The following is a 21,443-nucleotide window of genomic DNA, read 5'->3' as shown; positions in this document are numbered from 1 at the left end:
AATTAATTAAAATGTACGTAGGCCCTTTCTTTCAAGATCCATAGAAGCTAATTATGCATTTCCTGCTGTTGTTACCAATCTCACTTGTTTGACAATAGTCAGCACCTGTCGCCTGTCATTGGAAAGACCTTCGAGCACCGTGTGGGGGATACCCCGGCTTTAGCTCAATTCCACCCCCAATTTTTAGAGACAGTACCCCGGGGGGGGGATTAGTCGAACGGTTTTCTACTTCCTTCGCCGACAATCATCTCCGATCCAACCTCTCGAGAGGACTTTCGGCTAGCAGCAAATTTAGAGCCCTCTATGCCGCACAGGCACATTATACATTACGAAACATCCACGCATTCTCCTGGATTCGAGCCTAGACGTTCACTTCTCACTCGCCTTTCCAAGATTCGAAAAATACATACAGTTGTATTTAGATATAATTATTTTTTAATATTTTATTGATTAAACTGCAAAAAGACTTGAAAATGTTGATAAATGACAAAATGTAAATAAAAGTAGCTTTTTTTATATTCATGAAGTGAAAATTAAACCCTGAACAGCTAGATAAAAGACTGATGACCTCATTCCCTTCTGAAGTTATGTAATTCCCCCAGGGGAGAATTCCCTGTTCGTGTAGAACTCTTGAGCTACGGAACTCAAATTAAGTAATTACTAATAATAGACAATGGCCCTTTGTTGGTGTTGTTTATGCTCACTTGTCTGACGTAGTCAACCCTAGCTCACGAATTTTTTTTTCGGAAGGAGCCAGCTGTTTTTCAACAGCCTTGGGAACCATTCAGGTGACAGTGCAATTCAGCTAAGTTTTGTTCTCCAGTTTTGATGGAGAGGGGGGTGGGGCGGAGAGCTCGACGATCTCCCATCCCTATTCTCTTTCACAAAACATCAGGAGACGACTTTCGGCTCGCCGCATAGAGTGCTGCCATGCCGCACCGACACTATACATTTACAAACTTCCATGCTTTTTCCGGGATTCGAACTCGGGGCTTTGGGCACGACAGTCAACAGCGCTAACCACTATACCCGTTGGAAGACATCATCCATTTATCATTTATAAATAATTTCGTTTGGTTTTCTACAATATCATTTTACCTGGAAACTGTACATATATGGAATTAAACAGGCTTTGCTCATACAGTAAATAAACATAGAAGACTTTCGAATTTAATTTTTCATATAGGAAGCGACTGAACCTTCCTAGTGTGCCTTCGTGGTGTAGTGGTTCTGCACGTTGGGCCGATATTCCAGAGGTCAGCGGTTCGATTCCCGGCGAAGGCGATTGCTAATTTTTCATCTTGCCTGCTTCTAAAAAATCCTAATGTCTCTACAGTGGCGCCCGAACTGAAAGGGTGTTGGATGATGATTCTCTGCACACAGGATTTGGCAATTGAGTACCCTAAAAAACCCCAGCCGCCCTTTAAAAGGGGAAGTATGTAAGGTATTTCTCCCACCTTCCTAGCGTGCCTTCGTGGTGTAGTGGTTCTGCACGCTGGGCCGGTATTCTAGAGGTCCGTGTTTCGATTGTCGGTGAAGGCGATTGCTTACTTTTCATCTTTCCTGCTTCGAAAAAATCCTAATATCTCTACAATGTACTAGTTGTAATGTACTTGCAATTGTATTAAATATTGGTTACTATGTAATGTACTAGTACAACAGATTTGTATAATGTACTTATGAGGGATTTTTTGGTATTATGTGCAGTAATATTATAACGTATAGGTGATTGGATAAAGTACTATATACTGTTCAAAAATTCCATGTGCGTTATGTATCAGTATTTACCCAGGAATGTAAAAGTACTTTTTAAGAAGAAAATTGATGAAACATTGTACTTGTGCCTGTTGTATAATGCATTTCTGTAATAATATGGTACAAGTTATTGGTCTATCAAGCATTGGTAAATGTATAGTGTGTGGGTGTAAAGTACAGGTACTGGTAGCATACATTACTTTAAGATGTAATCATTTTTGTAAAATGGTTTTATAACTCAGTTACGTTTTAGTACTTATTCAAGAATGTATTAGCATTTAATTAAGAATGTACTATGTATTTGTGTTATGCCATTGCATCACATATTTGGATTTATATTTTATATTTCTATTATGTATTAGTAAGTATGCATGCATTATGCACGATGGATAGGAGCTTCGGCCTCGTAAGAAAAACAGTTCTATTAATATCTTCAAGGGCCTTAAACTGCTGAATTGGTAACCAATTGCATGGATTGTGTAATACTCTAGGACAGAAGCCAACTCAGTGGATTTCAGTAAGAATATTTTGAAGTTTATCACTCTATTTCTTTCCTTGAAATAATTAACTTAAATATTTCTTATGCTTGAAAAGGTTTTAGCACAGTCGAAATAAGCTGGTGACGAAAGCAAGTTTTCTCGCTGGAAATATAAATTATAAATTCGGCACATATATCGTTCTAGTGAAACTTATTTTGAGCGTACTGTTTGTATAACAGGGGAAAAAAACCGGAATTCCTAGATTTTCTCTGAATGAGCAAAATAATGCACGTTTCACATTTTAATATTTCAGTTCGTGGTCGTTAGTTACAGCACTGTAATAAATGAAATAATTTCCTGAAAAATGAATGGTAAAAAAACTGTTTTCCCATATCATTTTTCAAAAGATCTTTGTACAGTCATGACAAGGTTAAATTCATTTCTTTTCCTCCAAACCTGAACAAACTCTGAAACTTGTTTATAATAATGGTGGAGATTTGAAAGGCAAAATTACGGTTGCCACATCCTCATTTATACAATGGAATGCTTTGTGACGGAGACTCCCGTTTTTGGTCCGTATGTATTAAAACCTCTAGAATTTAACTAGTTCTTCACTTTACCTATGTCAGTGCAAAAGTTACCAAATAATATGCGTACAGTTTTGTTTGCTTTTGTGTTGCTGGCAACCACAGCGGCAAAAGACGAAAATGAGTTTGAAATGTGTGTGTCCTTCGCGAAAAAATTCTTCAAGAACCATATATGCAGTAAGTTAAATTTTTCTTTATTTTGAAATATTAAGGCATTGACAACGTTCTTAGGCAAACAGATCTTGATAAACTGGGACAGATTAACCAGGTTTCGGATCAATAGGGTCCTTTCTATAGGTGCTTATTGCGGAATGGTGAAGAAATTACGGTAGAAAATCATCAGCGTAAAACAAAACTGTCTTTGAAAAATAGAAGAATGAAATGCGTGTTTGGAAAAACAGCGGTGATAACATATGACATTGCTCAGAGGGAAGAATTCTATATGTTCTTCCCTCTAATGTTCTTTCATATGTTCTCCCATATTCCATATGTTCTTGTTCTTGTTTATTCCACAAATGTTCTAACCACTCTTTTACGCGAGTTTGAGTAAATTCTTGCATTGCTCCGTTATTAGCAGACTTAGCTTTATTTTGGAAAGACCTGATTAATTGGGAGTCGATCCCTTGCATATATTCGCATTTGCCAAAAAAAAAAAAAAAAAAAAAAAAAAAAAAAATAAATAAATAAATAAATAAATAATAAAAAAAAATTGTACATACAAACTAATTTTTTGGAACAACTTAAATCAGCGGAAATGATTTAGAAATCTGAAACGGGAAGTATGTTTTATGGCAAGATGTTGGCTACCTTTGCTTGAACTTTGCTTAGTAGCAAAATTCCTTTTGGAGTTTAAACTAGAAACTCTGTGAAATGCCATAAAAATACATAAAGAATTTATCTGTTGCTGTTTCAGAATTAGAATCCGCTTCTCTTGCTTTTGCAAAGCATTTTTCTCAAGACTTTTATATTTCTGGTTAAGTCAAAGACGGTAACGAAAGAAGAAAAAGGGCGAAATAAAAATTATTCGTATTTATATAATTAACAGACAATTGCTGTTAATAATTTACATGTATTTTCAAGTTATTCAATACAAAGAAATAATATTTGGTTACGCAAATTAAATCTATATTTGGTTACGCAAATTAAATCAATATTCCAAACAAAAATATCGCACTGTAAATAACTTAAGAATAAATGTTACCAAACAGGAAGAAAATAAGTTACATAAATGATATTAAATAACAATATTTACAGGAGAATTTGAACAATGTCATTGAATTCAAGCTTGCATAAAAAGGTCGGTTAGAATATTCTTTTTTTTTAACAGTAGAAATCATCAGGCAGATATCATTTGCTTTCACTTCTGTTATCGCTTGCATTTGTATTTTTATTTACATATAATTTAGTGGTCAGTTTTGTTTTACGCTGATGATTTGTTTTAGTAGTGTTTCTATCATTCCGTAGTAACTTAAAAATATTTTTTAGGAAGTACCGGTATATTTGCAACCATTTAACAGGGAATTCATTGCAGTTTTCTGGATGATAAATGTATTTGTAATTACTGCTAGTGAACTTGTGTTATTATTTATGGTAAAGTCTATAAAAGGTCCTGGTGTCAGAATGCTTATATTTGTCTGACCTGTGTTATTACTTAGGACTAATGTGCCTTAGAATTTTATTTTTAATAAAAGGAGGTGTTATTGTAAAAGGAACAATATATTTGTTTCGAAATTTGAAGCAGTTTCGTTTTCTTTCAGAACAGCAGGACTTAGCAGCATATTGTATGCGACTTGAAGCTCCAACTAGGGTAAGTATTTCTTCTTCCAGTTATCTTCTATAGATAGAATGAGATATAAATTCGAGAGTAATATTTGGTGACCTGGCTTTGAAGTTATGAGGAAAATCAGATAATGGAATTACAATGAAAAAATATAAATTTATGTTGAATATTGTGGAATTACAAAAAGTATATACTTGAAAATTTAATCGAAGATAATATAAGATAAATTGCGATTTGGAAGGTTTAATAATTACATTAAAACTCACTGAAGAACAAAATTTTAGTATTAGTCCAAAGGAGCAGTTTGTCCAGAAGGACTATTAATTTCGTTTTGGCATTTCGCGTTGGTTCAAGATAGATGTAGGTGCGCTTTTCAAATTGTTGCCAGCAAATATTAGAGCCCTGCATTATATTTAAGGAAAATAATGAAGAATCTGCATAAATGTGTGTATGTTTCTCGCATTGTGATAAAACAACGGTACCTGGAGCCATCAAATTTTGAATAACGCATGTTTCCACCTCAATATGGGTATCTAGAATCTCAAATTTGAATCAGGAATTTGTTTTATTGTTTGTTTCATATTTTGTAAAACTTTAACGAATTTTTGATTAACAAACTCAACAATTTCAAAGCGAACAATGGCAACACTGTACGAGAGGAAAAAAAAAAAACATTTTAATATTTAGCGCGCGAGACTGTGTATCGGAAATTCTAAAAGTAAGCTTATTTTAATAATATTTCGCTATATTTCTGTTGAATTAAATTTTATGGTTTAAGTGCGAAGAGTACCTTTACTTATATTTAATAAGTAACACACAAAAGTTTAAAAAAACTCCCCTTTGGGCGTAATGTAAAATCTGAAAGCTTTCAGATTTTTTTAAAAATTTTATTTAGTTTGTATTTAAATATGTAAGAGAACTTTGCAAATATTTCATTTCTCTTCTTAAGTAAAACCACTACCAAGAAGATTAATGCAGACAGTTCTCAGAGGCAGGCGACCAAGACAGTTCGTTGGGTCAGTATCGACATGACGTATCGATACTGACCCAACGAATAGTATCGGATCTACACAATTCATATCAGTTAATGACGAACGTGGACGCATGTTTGCCAGTCGTTAAAAGGTCTCGTCCCACATCACCATTAATAGAATTTATTATTACAATATATAGCATGTTTTAAATTTGTCAGCAGACTCCAATACACAATTTAAAATCATTAACTTTGAAATGCATATATATATATGCATTGAAATGGTTTCAATGGCTAATTCTGGATACAGAAAAGCAAGGAGTTTTGTGGAAGAGAGATTTAAATTGATTTCAGTGTTCCTTCTCCTGACGAAGTGGCATTGAAGTCGATTGAATTCCTCTTCTATTATGTTCTTTTTCTTTAAATTTCATTGATTTTTTAATAATTGCGGTATTATTTTTTGAAGTGTTAAGGTTTTTAACATGTTTTAAATTCTTTTTTGCATTTATACGATTATTCGAAATTTATTATTTATGAATTTCAATGTTTGGTGTTTCTGAAAAATTGGCTCTAAATTTCTTACTTTATATACTATATCTGACGATAAGTTTAAAAACAGGATCCATTTATTATTGGTCAGGAGAAATAGCAGTTACAAAAATCATATTTCCGGAGTAAATAAAAAAGAATTACTAATAACTTTTTGTACGAAGTTTACTGCATCGTTACATTAAAGAAAAGACCCCGATATTCCTTTGCGAGTCCTTTTATAGCCTCTGGAAAGGCGGAGCTTCCAAGAAATGACGTCAGCCATTCCAATTAGCTTTAAATATCTCCAGAACATTCTATAACTGTACGTGTAGAAAAGGCGGAAAAAGCAACTTGACTACGGGGCTGAGGATTTAATTTCACGTACTTTCAAATAAGAGACCGTCGCCATTAAAAATGAAAAGAACATACAGTTAGAATTTTAAGTGTATTCTTGACTATGGAATTTTATTATTACAAATATATATATATATGTGTGTGTGTGCGTGTAACAATTTTGCAGATAATAAGTACCAACTATTTCCTAGCACGGCCACTATGTTGTAGGGACACATAACTCGCACAAATACTATATAGTAGATGGACGGAAACAAAGGATGGATAATCTTCACGTTAACTTTTATTTCTTGATTAATAATTTCATATGACACATATTCTTCTTTTCACCTCATTATAGGTGAGACAAAATCCCACAAATTTATATGCACTTATTACATGTCGAAACAAAGGCAAGCGACAGATGGTAGGAAAGTGAATGTGCATTTCACCAAGACCTATATACAAAGTTTGGAATCTTTGGTTTAAGTTTTGAACGGTGATTAGCGAAGAGCTCTGCGTAATCCAGATGACATTGCAGGATAGGTTTTCAGCGGCGCAGTTTAGAAAATTTTATTGCTATTTTTAGAATAGAGAGGGAAAATACCCAAATTAAAAAGAGGAATTAAGGGGCTATTGCTAATTTAAATTATAATTTATATTTACATATTCTTCTTTTCTCACATGGACATAAAGATAAAACATTTAAGAACGTTTTTTAATAAATACCATTAATGCAGTGCGTTATACGAAATTAATTAATTAATTAATTGACAAAGAAATCACATATATAGAATTAATATTAACCAAGAGTGTTTAATTATCTAACAGGAAGGTACAAATCAAAAACCAAGTGGTACAGAAAATTAGAAAACAAAATTTCTTTTACTACAATTTTGTTTTCCGAGATTTTTCAAGAAATTGAATGATAAAAATAAGCAGAATGTAATGACTGAATTCATAAAGTCCAGGAAATTCGATCAAATATTCATAAGATCCGTCATCAGATTGATCATAAAAGTCATAAAGTCTTAGCATTAAGGACATTACACACTGTGTGCAGAGTGTCCCATCAAGACCGCCCTAACTCTCGCTTGGAAGACAAGGAAGTACCTACAGAACTGCACTGGTACGACCCCATTGTTTTCCAGATAAATGCGAAGGAAAATTATGACGTCATATTCAATGCAATTGGGAAAAAAACTTTTAACACGAACTTTGGAAAATTTTAGAAACACGAACCTTGGTATTTGCATAAGTTTACATAGGATGATGTTCAAAATGGGCATCTCGCATGTCGAGGCATGCATAAGCGTGTCGTAGAATGACGTCAAGCTGTCGTTTGAGTCGTATTTAAAGGGCTTCATCTAGTGCTGCCAGTAATCTTCGTAGGGTGATAACGTATTCTGTTCTTAATTGGCTGGTTATAGTGCCACTGGATTGGGTGTGGGTGTTAGGTTTTATGGCTGTCGCTATCACCAGATTTGACCTTTTGATTTCTTCCTATGAAGCCATCTGAAGGAGCTTTCCCATCGAGATATAGTTACTACAGAAAGTGACTTAAATGCTCATCTTCATGTTGCATATACTTTGGTAGACAACACACTGCTGCAACGTGTGCAGTCAGCTATTCCACGGCGCACATGCATGCCTGGATATGCATGGTGGACATTTTGAGCATTTTGTTGCATGAATATATGCAAATACCTGATGTACATATTTCGATAAAGTTTTTTTCTTCCTTGCATCAGATATGACATTACAATTTTCTTTTGCATTTATCTCAAAAACTGTATGTCTTACAGTCCCACTTCTTTCGCCATTTTCAATGGATTCCAAGCGAAGAATCTGGCTGTGCAGGGTTTCGGCGGTCTTGATGGAGCCCCCTGTATAATCGCCTGTGAATAGGATCGGCATCCAGAGCAGAGATAAAAATTGTCCCCTTATAAATATTATGCACTTATTGATTAGCAACGGTGCATAATTAAGAAGGAAATATACCAATAAATATATTTTCATGATAGCTGCATAGAATCGACATTAGCATAGGATCGAAAGTGGTTTTTGAGCTGCCATGTCGACTGTGTATTCTTTCATTTTTTGACCAGGTACAGCACTTATAATTACGAGGAGTATATTAGCTTACATAAATAAAAGCAGAAACATCACGCTTCGATTTTACATTGAAGACAGAGAAAACTCAATATATTAAATTATGTAAATGAAACTCAGATTATTTCGTTCAGCATCTGAAATTTGACCTTTACTTATTCAAGCACGAATTGCTGAATCTGTTAAACCAATTACCATCTAAGCGAGTTTCAAAAACAGTCTGTATTTCTATATACTACCAATTAACCTGTATTTACTAAGAAATAAAAATCTTATCCTATTAAGAAACTACTTTCACCGTGAGACAATGAGGGTTTCAAATTATTGCAAGAAAAAAATGCTGTATTATGTTGAGCATACATTAGTCCTTTTTTTTCTTCAATATGAAAATGCCCTACATCTGCGCTTTCGTATCAATTAAATTAGGAAGCTTTCAGTTTGAATTTCTGCATTTTTGAATTATTTCCGTCCTTCTATACAGTTTGGGATTTATTTTAATTGCGTTTCAAAGTCCCTGTGATTGAATTATCTGCTTCACAGATTCCCAATTCAAGTAATTCCACTTTCCGTTTCGGAAATGGGGTGGGCGGCGTGGATGGACGGTGGAACGTTAATATTCTGATTCAGTTTTCTCAAACATTACAAGATTGTATTCAGGCAGTGCATTATAACTCAGTAAATGATTAACAAACGTGGAGATGTGAAGCGAGTGTAAATTGTTATCGTTGCGTAATCTCCTCGTGAAATGACAGCAGAGAATCTCACACTAATTATTTGACGATTAATTATATTTGCTAATTCTGATAACTCTGATATTATGAGCGTATAACTTTTAACCAAAAATAGCCACAATTATTTTCAATCAGCTGTACTGAACTTTCCATTTGCATATCTTTAAGTCAAAGTGTTCTTCATCAGTATCGATATGCTTATGTCAAATTTTTGTTCACTGCTGGAAAATAGTTTTAAAACTCTTAATTTGAAGTATTTTTCAAGACACGCAGCGTACGTTCTTGCACCTCATGCATCATTTTGAGAAATTTCTTTGTCCGCGGAAAAAGATAAATGTTGTACTGAACAAATCCTGGTGAGTAATGTAAGGCGAAAAAAGTGAATATGATGTTCGACCTCAAGAACTGTCGGAATGAACAAAGTTTTGGCAGAAATATAGTCATCGGATTTTCGACTATATTTATTAATGGTTGGATGTTTTCAGTGCTTTCTTCATTTCTCCCCTTCCGAAAATGGCTAAATTTTGGTTACTCGGTTTATTTTCTGGCAGCTTTAAGTACAAATAAGTAAAGTTATATATGCACTCTGAAAATAAAGAAATCTGATGTGTACACCACATGACTTCCTTGTACAGAATATTAAATTATACGCATTTTTTTTTTTTTTTTTTTGCATTTCATTTAAACATATTAGATTGAATTATACTTCTTCGCCGACAGCGCATAAGCAACAATAGAATAAATGCATTCTTTAAAATTCACTTTGTTTACCATAGCGACACTCTGGCGCTAGGTTTACTTAACAGTATTATATTTCGTTCATATTATAAATCAGAATGCACAAAATTTATATCATTTAAAGAATTATCTAATCGTTGCCACATGTTCTATTCAAATACTATAGCTCGAACTATGTATAAAAGAAATTAAGCAAACAAAACAAAAAAGAAACAGTTTTTCACAGACGATTGAGTATTTCTCATTCAATTAATTCAGTTCTCACTTCGCGACAAGGCAAAAACACATAAAAACTCAAAATATCTGTATTAAAAATTACGAAGTAAATCTTAAACGCTTATTTCCTCGAAAAAATTCCAGAAAGGATTAAGCATGATTTAAATAATAAATGAAGGCGTTATCTTTGTTGTTGCGAAGCTAAGTTTCTCTAGCTTGGCAACAAATCCGCTACTCAGCTGTTTTAAATGTAAACAAGATCAATGGTCGCCATGAAATTAGGCTTAGCGACACTTAAATAATTTTAAAATTGTTGATAATTCTAAAAATATTGCGTAAAGATTTACTAAAGGCATAAAAACCTTAACCGGAAGATAAAAAAAAAACATAATTCAATCATTTTTAAAGGAAAAAATGTACAATTTGCAAACATATAAGAGTAAAGAAACTGAGATAACTGAGCCGGATAACAGAGTGGATATATATATAAATATATTTATATACGTTTGGTGCGGCCGATTGCAACCAAAATACGAGGTGCACATCTACATGTTATAGCAGTCTTATATACAAAATTTCAACGTTCTGAGGCTACTCGTTTTTCACTTATGCGAGATACGTACGTACGTACATACGTTCGTACAGACGCCACGAAAAATTATCTTCAGAATTAATTTTAAAGCAGTTTTATAATTTTTTTTGGAGGAAAAAAATGTTTTATTCTGTCCTTACATACATATATCACGGAAATACATCGTTAAATTGCATTCGAAAGAGGTCAAAATGGGATATTTTCGTTGAAATACGCTGCCTGAAACTTTTCGCGATTACAATACTTCCTTTTTACTTCGTACAAGGAAGTAAAAACGACGCCCCAGGAAGAAGTCATGAGAAAGGCACGAAACTGCGTATGCCTGCACCTTACGATACATTATGCAAATGATTAAGTTTTGGCGTCCAATAACTGACTAGCTTGGTAGCAGCGCATTGTAGGAGCATCCGGATACTATAAGAAACAGAGAAAATTCCAATGCTAGGACATAACTTCCATAGAATCTGGTTCCATCAACTAACGTGGACTGTACCAGTGCCTCGCAGATGGGTTTGCGAACAGTATGAGCGGATGTCACTATTTGAGAGAGGACATGCGGTTGGACTAAAGGGAACATGGTGGTCAAATTAAAGATCGTTTGGTACTTGGGGGTCTGAGTGATGCTGCCGTTTGACGATGTTGGTAGGAATGGGTAAAACATGGCCACACAAAGCGTCAAAATGGTAGTGGTCGACTACAAGCGTCGAAAGAACGGGATGATAGAGTGATCATCCAGTAGGCGCTCACATCTCCTCTAATCCTGGCGATTCGAGGTGTAACTAGGACACCAGTTATGGCAATGACCATTGATAAGCTACTGTTTAAATGTTTGTATATCTATTTGAAGTCAGTTGTTTTACATGCCCTGAAATTTTGCAAGCAATATATTTACCTTTATTAACCTTTAACTACTGTGACTTAAATTGTCGCATAACTACTGTGAGCGGTCTCTCAGACCGCTTCTGCTATAAACAAAATAAGATATTATTTTACTTTTCTTATTTGAGTAAATGTTATTTAATTTCATATATTTAACTTTTTCACGAAGATATAAAGCAATTTTTATACTTAAATCAGTTCATTAGAATAAAATATATATACTATGATAATAATTCCTTAGCTAACGTATCTGGATGGAAGAAGTAAATTTTAAAATTGAACTTTTTTATTTTACATTAAAATTTTTCGATAAGAATGCTTTAATAAGAATATAGAAAATTAATTTTTATTTTAAAAATTATAATTCGAGCTGCATTTTATACATACTTTCCCTAGACACACTGGTTCTTTGCATTCTTTACATTTGTAAGCTGTTTTCCTTTTTTTTTTTTTTTTTTTTTTTGCTCGATGGACAAATATAGCACTTTCTTTTTCTATCTAATTTATTGTCTTTGATCGCAATGTTTCCTTCATCATCATTTATTCCGGAAACTCTTCTTATCGTAAGTTTCAGTTCTTCAGATAAAAATGATGAAGTTATCCTCCGTTTTAAATGAGGTTGCACCGACTGAATTGCTAATGAAATCTTTTGTTTCCTTTTCGAAGCCAATGGGATAAGATTGAAATAATACGAATGCATTTATTGCACATATAATCCCAGTTTCTGAAGAATATTGTCATAGTCCAACATCGGGTTCTACGAGCAGTTGTATAGATTGAACGAAGAATAATATTGTGACTACGAGTTCGAATACCCTTGTTGGGCACTTGAATAGACTATTTGAATTAATTTTTTCCAATAAAAAAATCTCTTGCAGAAGGAGAACACGGAGTTTCCTTTTCATCGGCAGATATTTCTAAATTTGTGTCGTGGTCGCTCTCTATAATTTCATCATGGGAACTTTCATCAGAAAACTCTAAATTAGACCAATTTCGAACTATTTATTAAAATTGTTCTTGGGTAAGATATATAGAACGTTTCCTGCACGCATTTGAAGCAATTTCAAGAATATTTATAAAAAAGCGAAATATGTAACAATAACGAAAAGTGAACTTTATCGGCCGAAATTTGAATCGTATCTGCTGTGATCGGTCCCACAGACCGCTGAGGGGGGGGATTTAAAAAAAATAAAAGAATAAATAGAGCTAGCCAAACGCAACTTGGTATATGACCTTGGACAACTGTTTTAGGAAGGTACTAAGAATCGCAATACACATTAATTATTCTAAGAGGTGGAAGCACTTAATGGAAAATGTCCTGCGGTCGGATAGACCGCTCACAGCAGTTAAAGGTTAATGTGCCACAATTTATAGCTTCTAAATACTAAATCTGCATGTTATCTGATAAAGAATTAAATGAAATTTATTTACATAATTGCTTTAAAATTACAGATTACGAGATCTCTTGACAAATGCTACAAAGAGCTTCAATTAGATCCTATAGATACCAGAAACACAGTTACTCAGCTTTGCTCGTCTGAAGAACTGCAAGAGAAGGTAAGTATTTTAAGATATATTTCGCAAATTTAAAATAATTAGGGTGCTACTTTGGTAGACGGTTGCACGGATTTTGGCGATTTGTGTTGGCGCGATTTTTACAAACGTCAGCCATCTTGAAAAACGCTGTTTTTGCGCATAGTAAAGTATTCGAAACTTTAAAAAAATAAATATCGTTAAAAGTAATGGATTAATATTTTGTTGAAAATGTCGGTTTTTAAGATGGCAGCAAGGGTAAATAAATACATTTACTATGAGTATAAAATACTAAAGTAAGGTTACTATTACTTTCATATAGCAAAGAGAATAAAAACACCGCTATAAAAACATTGTGCCAACGTTTAATTAGATTAAAATATTACTGAAATTGAATATCGAATTAAAAACCATCATACCAACATTTAAAAGAATTAGAATATTATTAAATTCAAATACTTTAAAATACGTTATATAGAATATAATTAACATTAAAACATATGGACAATAATTATCTCAGCAATTTTTGAAAATAGTGTATTAATTTTTTCAACCAAAAATTGAAGTATGCAATTATAAAATAAAGGAAAAATATGTACTTACATTTTTTTAGTCATTTAACCTATTGCTTATTGACAACTACCACAAAAAAATCGGAATCATAATTTAAATAACACCTTTGAAGACATCTTTCAAGGAATTCGAAGATATGAATTAAATTTTAAAACGGCGCGGAAATGCACAAATTTTCAATAACCAATCAGGGAGCTGATTACAGCTCGTTAATGCACAAATATTCTATAACCAATCAGAGAGCTTATTACATCACGCCTAGAATTAAAATTATTTAAAAATTCATACATAATAAAATTATTTTTTAAAAAAATGCAAAATTAAATTGTATTTTAATATTTAACAGCCATGAATAATGTTTAAAACATTAGATTAAATTTATACATATAAAAACCAATTACTTTTAAAGTAAGGTGACGTCATTGGTGACATCATCCACAACATAAAATTTCATAAAATATGATAAACAATAAAATTTTTATTTCAAATAAAAATGCAAAATTAAATTGATTTTTGATATTTAGAAGCCATAAATAATATTTAAAACACGGAATTTATGCACATTAAAACACATTATTTTTTAAATAAAATGACAACAAAGTATCGGTTACCATAAATAACTTATCCATCAATGGGTTTACCATAAGTTGTATTACTCGCCAAAAGAAAAATCGCCAACAAATCGCCAAAATCCGTGCAACCGTCTACCAAAGTAGCACCATAATTAGTAAATATGGAAGCAGAAAACACTTCCTGATGTTTAATATTTTACAAAAGGAAAAGTCAAAATGATCTTAAATATGCTTATAGAAATTAAATGACACAACAAGCGTTTGCAGAACAAATAATGTCCTCCAACTTGAAGTACAACATACAGCTATTAATATTACTCATTTATAAAGTAGGATAACATATTTATTGTACTCAGCAAAAATATAATAGAACATCATTAGATAATTCCAAATTTTTTGTCTAAAAACAGATCTGACCTCTTAAGCTCAACAACATGTTTCAGGTGTTTACCATAACAATTAAGGAACTGCTGTCATCTGTCATGTACATTTGCCATGAAGCAGTGTAAACGTTCTTGCTAAATATTCTCAATTTCCTGATAAATTGCATTTTTAAGGCTGTTGTTGTCCATTAGGGTATAAATAAAAAGTTGAGTTTTAAATATTCCCATCAAAAAATAAAATGTGTTGATGCGAAGTTCGGAGAAATAAATGAAAGCTGCTGAATATCACTACATCTAGAGATAAGTTACCCGAGAATACATCAGTTGTTTGAAAATTCACAACCATTTGAAGCCAACAGCCTTAAAATGCGATTTTTCAGGATATTACGAATGTTAGGTAGGACATTGTCCATTGCATCAAGGCTGAGAGATAATCACATGCTTTGTGAATGCAAGATAATGAATTAAATAACCGTGTCCAACTGAGTTTTATGCTATGAATATTTAATACATCATCTTCTAATATAAAAAATCTGATGTGTACACCACATGACTTCCTTGAACAGGAATATTAAATCATACGCATTTTTTTCTTGCATTTTATTTAAACTTATTAGATTGAATTAAACCTACTTCGCCGACAGTGCATAAACCACAATAGAATAAATGCATTCTTTAAAATTCACTTTGTTTACCATAGCGACACTCTGGCGCTAGGTTTACTTAACAGTATTATATTCCGTTCGTATTATAACCCAGAATGCACAAAATGTATATCATTTAAAGAATTATCTAATCGTTGCCACGTGTTCTATTCAAATACTATAATAAAGCTAGAACTATGTATAAAAGAAATTAAGCAAAGCAACAAAAAAGAAACAGTTTTTCAAAGACGATTGAGTATTTCTCATTCAATTATTAATTCAGTTCTCACTTCGCGACAAGGCAAAAATACATAAAAACACGAAATATATGTATTAAAAATTACGATGTAAATCTTAAACGCTTGTTTCCTCGAAAAAATTCCAGAAAGAATTAAGCATGATTTAATTCGCAATAATAAATGAATGCGTTATCTTTGTTGTTGCGAAGCTAAGTTTCTCTAGATTGGCAACAAATCCACTAGTCTCCTGTTTCAAATGTAAACATAAATGGCCGCCATCAAATTAGGCTTAGCGGCACTTAAACAATTTTAAAATTGTTGATAATTCTAAAAATATTGCATACAGATTTACTAAAGGCATAAAACCCTTAACCGGAAGACAAAAACAACATAATTCAAATAATAAATATATTTATATACGTTTGGCGCGGCCGATTGAAACCAAAATACGAGGTGCACATCTATATGTTATAGCAGTCCTATATACAAAATTTCACCGTTCTGAGGCTACTCTTTTTTGAGTTATGCGAGATACGTACGTACGCACGTACGTACATACGTTCGTACAGACGCCACGAAAAATTCTCTTCAGAATTCATTTTAAAGCAGTTTTTTAGTTTTTTTGGAGGAAAAGAGTCTTTTATTTTGTACTTACGTACAGATATCACGCAAAAACATCGTTAAATTGCATTCGAAAGCGGTCAAAGTGGATATTTTCGTTGAAATATGCTGCCTGAAGCTTTTCGCGATTACAATACTTCCTTTTTACTTCGTACAAGGAAGTAAAAGAGGTAAAGTTAGATACTGCATACTATGTTAGAAGGACCATGTATTTGACTGATGGAAAATATAATGTCAGCAAAGCTTAACTTCGATGGCCTTGTCCTCGAAGAAGCATGCGCAAAGTGTAGAAGCAAACACGTGATTTTTCAGTACTGAAGTTGTGAAATCTGTAGAGGCATAGTGCCCACGTCCCCCGTTTCTTATCCTTATCCCTTATCCTTGCAAAGTATGTCGCAGTGCGGGAAGGTCAGCCGATCATTTCAACAGGTGTATCAATAAACTTGCTGAGGTATCAAAGAGGCAATCATAGACTACAGTGGCAATGACATAAGGAGGAATAATCATTAGTGATTAAACAAATACCCTGATATTCGGTAGAAATCTTCCATTATCAGTTGCTGAATTCATTTAGTGTTATAAAATAATATTTAAACTTCCTGAATGTAGATAACGGAGAAACTATTAAACGAGATTGGATATTTTTCATTTAAAAACAATGTCTATATTGAGCATACGTCAGCGCATTTAGTAATTCTATTATTTTTTAGTTTTGTCACAGTCCTGTAAGAGGCAGGCATTAGAGAATTTAAAATAGCTGAGGTGAGTAGTTGTTTCCTTTCAAGTTGCATGAGCTACATTTAAAACGTTATTAGAAAACTAAACTGAGCATGTGCACGATGTCTAAAGAGGAAAAAGGACGCAGTTTGATACTTGGCCTCAATCATGTGTATCAGTTAACGAGAATACGTGCAAGGTTGAGGAGGAAGAAGATGTGTGATCTGAAGAAAGGATGATGCAACAACAACCGAACGACTGAAGAAGTGCAGGGACAGTGTTACAGACTTCAAAGTGTGGACAAGCAAATGGACACATAGCAAACGGGCACTGGAAGTCCAGAGGTATTACGAGTGAGATAACCTGTTCATCACCTCCTTCTGAATTCATAACCGCTTTTGTTAATTCATATCCTCTGCTATGTTAAATTCCAACCGATGATGTATTACTGCCAATGGCAGATATTTTGAACATCTGTAATTTTAAGATGTCTGAAACCAAAACAGTTAATACATTTTTTAATTAGTGTTCTTGTTATTAGCATTCAAAGAGATTAAAATTAATTTGGATCTTGCTGAATGAACTCTGAAACACTTTTATTGAACATTACTGAGAATATGAGAAAATATTTTAATGTTTGTAATCCTATTTATGCATATTATTTTAGTAAAAGAATTATTGATTTAATGGAAGTAAAATTATTATTTGCTAGCGAAGGTAAGGATTATGTTAATTTTATTAACAGTTAAAGTTTGAGTTAAAGTTCCTTTCCTGTCGAAAATTCCTGTCGCCAATGGCAGTTATTTTGAACATCTGTAATTTTAAGATGTCTGAAACCAAAACAGTTAATACATTTTTTAATTAGTGTTCTTGTTATTAGCATTCAAAGAGATTAAAATTAATGTGGATCTTGCTGAATGAACTCTGAAACACTTTTATTGAACATTACTGAGAATATGAGGAAACATTTTAATGTTTGTAATCCTATTTATGCATATTATTTTAGTAAAAGAATTATTGAGTTAATGGAAGTAAAATTATTATTTGCTAGCGAAGGTAAGGATTGTGTTAATTTTATTAACAGTTAAAGTTTGAGTTAAAGTTCCTTTCCTGTCGATTCGTAACTTCAACTTACTACTTTCGGCCAGGACGTAGTTTTAAAATCACGTCTGAATACAGGAAGAACGATATTTAACCGCGAAGTTCTTCGGTCTTAGGGGGAGAGATACCAGGTATTCTGGCTGCACGCGTCCGCTTTTTTAGGCTACTCTCTCGTAAGCTATTACCACGCTAGGCCGTTCTGTAGGCCCTTGATAGCTGCGCAGTCTATTAACGTTAAGGGGCCAACTCTGTTAGAATTTTGATAGCTTCGGCTATACCTCTTTAGATTAGTTTAGTATTATTCTTAGTCTCTTAAGTTCAAAGGTTTTATTGTACACTCAGATGTCGGCTTTATTGTACACTCCAAGACGAAGTTTTGTTAAACCTTAGTTGGAATAATAAAGGGTTATTTTACCCTTCTATCTTGTTGTTTCCTGTCGCAACGAACTCAAGCGATTATTCGCTTATTACTTCTTAAGATTCTTCACTTCCAACAGTAACTTAGTATTACAAAGTGAGGAACTCTACAAGGTTTTCCGTTGTCTTTCCTGTTATTTAGATTGTTACAATTCAGTCCAGAAATATGTAGACTAGTTTAATATAAAAATAGGAAAAGCTCATGATTAATGTACTAGAAAAGGGTGCAGTACGACCCACCTAACGAAACAAGTTGGTCATATGGTCATAAAAGGCCATGCCATCTCATGATTAAGGCTGGATTGGAGGACGATCCGCTCCCCCTTTTCAGTAAAGACCTTATGACCAATATAGATCTCCTCGATCAAGATTAAGGTTTAAATATTCAGCTTGGAATTGCCGCCTGAGCGGACAGTACACAACGGCATCCAAGAGATATCACCGAATAGCCACTAAGATTAAGGTAAGAATTGTAAGAATTGGAGGTTCCCTTCAGCCCACCTGGACACAAGTGTCCCCATAGCTCTAAAGAAGGGGCCCCGTATCTCCACAAACGAGGGCAGCCAGTAACCCAGCCACCCCCAAACAACAAACAAAAATACTAAATCAAAACTAAATAAGTACATCTAACACAATATTACAGACTAACAAACAAACAAAAAAAATCCATAAACACAAATTCACAACATAAAACACTGCAGATATCCAAAATCCATATAAACACAAAATTCAATTTTAACAGAAGATTCCTACCAGCGCCCTATTTTCATTTATAAGCTTCATTAGAGCAATAGAATATGATTTAAAAACTTTAAAATTAATGACACTTACATTAAAATCAGTAATGTTAAAAATCTGTCTAATAGGGGCTGTTAAACTACAATCAACCACGAAATGCCTAGCATCACCATCAACCTGACAACTATTACATAATTTATTTTCCTGCAGTTTAAATCGGCTGAAATAGAAAAGAAACCTACCATGTCCAGTTAAAACCTGATTAACATCAATGTTGTTCATACATTTCATTTTATTTATGATTTTAATTAGTTCCATAAATCCTTTGTTTTTAGGTGAAGAGAACCACTGTATTTTCCATTTGTTAACGTAATATATTTTCATTCTTCGAATTGCAATTCTCTTCGAAGCTGTTACTTCAATATCCATTGCACTGACATTTGAGACCCGCCCACTTGGCCAGGCTGTCGGCCCTCTCATTACCAATAAAGCCTATATGGGCTTTAACCCAATGTAGCTTAATATTTAAATATGAACTCAAAGTTTCTAAATGACTCTTGATTTCGACAATTAATGGATTGAAATTGTCTGGGCGGGAGAGCGCATGGAGAAGTGACACGCAGTCAGTGTAAATATTAACAGACGTGGGTATAAACAAGTTATTTTTAATCCATAATAAGGCTTGTTTGAACGCTTCACTTTCTGCCTGGAAAACTGAATTATATATGTTCAACTTAAACATTCTATAATCCACCTCAGTTTCATAGTAAAAAATAATAAAAGCAGCTCCTACGCTCCCTCCGACCCCAGAACCATCTGTATAAATATCAATATAAATATCAAACACATCAACAGTTGGATTACATTTATCAAAAACAAAACCAATTCTATTGGAAGGATGTATTAAATGAATATTAATTTTTTCAAAAACATTCTTTGTAATTAAATAATCTTCATACATTTTCAATTCCATTCGTCCAGTTCTAAATAAAAATTTCTCATAAAAAATTCGTATGAAATTGAGAGAGGAGGCAGCCCAGCCAACACAAAGACGGCCTCGGTAGGCACAGTTCTAAAACATCGGGTTAAAGCTAAACCCCAAGCTCTCTGAATACTGTCTAACTTCGTCCGTAATCTAAGGTATAACAGTTTCTGATAAGAGATACTATTCCTCTCTGAAAGATACTTCGTTGAATGATAAAGCAAAAAATGGTAAAAGTGCATTGGGCGCACATAAAAGACAAGCAGTAACACATAATATTCCTGTCAGTCTTGTTTTAGATGTAAATTAGAGTTCGAGGTATTAGATTTGTTCGCTATATTTATAATAAATATTTATTTAAACATTAATGAATATTTACTGAAACTGATTTAAGTTTGATAAGAATCAGACGAGATGAATCTTATTAGATTTAAATTTATAATTGAATTTTGAGATAACCACAGTTTTTACCCAGATGTTACAGGTTGGACTATGAGTAAGTACCTCGCCTTCAGTACTAGAGCCATACTGTTTGAAGGATGCCATATGCCACTGTAGTCTGTCTGCCAACGATCCGTCATTCTATTGGTGTCGACAGGAGTGTTTCGGCTCTTTTGTTTTCCAACTAAGCCCTTCTTTCACATCGATTCAGAAGGATAATATTCTACCTAGAAAAGGGAATAGCAATTGTGGGGGGTTATGTACGAAGCGGACCAATTAAGAAAACGCAAGCAACCTTTGATGACAAGTACCTAAGCTCAAAATAACCAACGAAATATTATATTCAGTATCTGGTTTAGAAATGACATCCAACCTGTTTAGTCGTGAAGACATATAGACGTTCATCAGTCCGGACGCTGGAAGTCATCCGTCTTATTAAGCAATGGATCGCAAGCAGAGTTCAAAGATTAACTCAAAGATTGTCTCGGTGTATCACGAGCAAAATGAATGCTGAAACCTCTATACCTCAAACCATACCGAATAACATGTGCGCAGGATCTGAATGAGCCTGACAAAGCTAAACCCATATATTACTATAGGTGGTTGCTGACTATGGTCAGTAATAGACATTTGTACCCATTTCATGTTCATAAATCTTGGTTTTTATTTTTGTAGTCACATGAATTCCTAAAATATGGGGTACCCATTGAAAATCCCAACTTAATTCACGAACTAATGTTTCACGACCCAAAAAACTGGCATTTGGTGCGCAATGT

General features: G+C 33.5%; 1 protein-coding gene across 1 annotated transcript in view; it reads left to right on the top strand.

Moving 5' to 3' along the window:
- Positions 1-2,772: 2,772 nt before the first annotated feature.
- Positions 2,773-21,443, top strand: part of LOC118202894 (uncharacterized) — a 39,926-nt gene continuing 21,255 nt past the window's right edge. Inside the window, exons 1-3 of the mRNA XM_035375114.2 lie at positions 2,773-2,998; positions 4,579-4,628; positions 13,159-13,263. Coding sequence (XP_035231005.1) covers positions 2,857-2,998; positions 4,579-4,628; positions 13,159-13,263 — 297 coding nt within the window. The 5' untranslated portion in view covers positions 2,773-2,856. The remainder of the gene's footprint in view (positions 2,999-4,578; positions 4,629-13,158; positions 13,264-21,443) is intronic.

This window comes from Stegodyphus dumicola, chromosome 5, assembly GCF_044657685.1.
Source record: "Stegodyphus dumicola isolate Sdum_Otavi_A_Nest chromosome 5, ASM4465768v1".
NCBI lineage: Eukaryota > Metazoa > Arthropoda > Arachnida > Araneae > Eresidae > Stegodyphus > Stegodyphus dumicola.
This window is presented reverse-complemented; position numbering and strand designations above follow the sequence as displayed.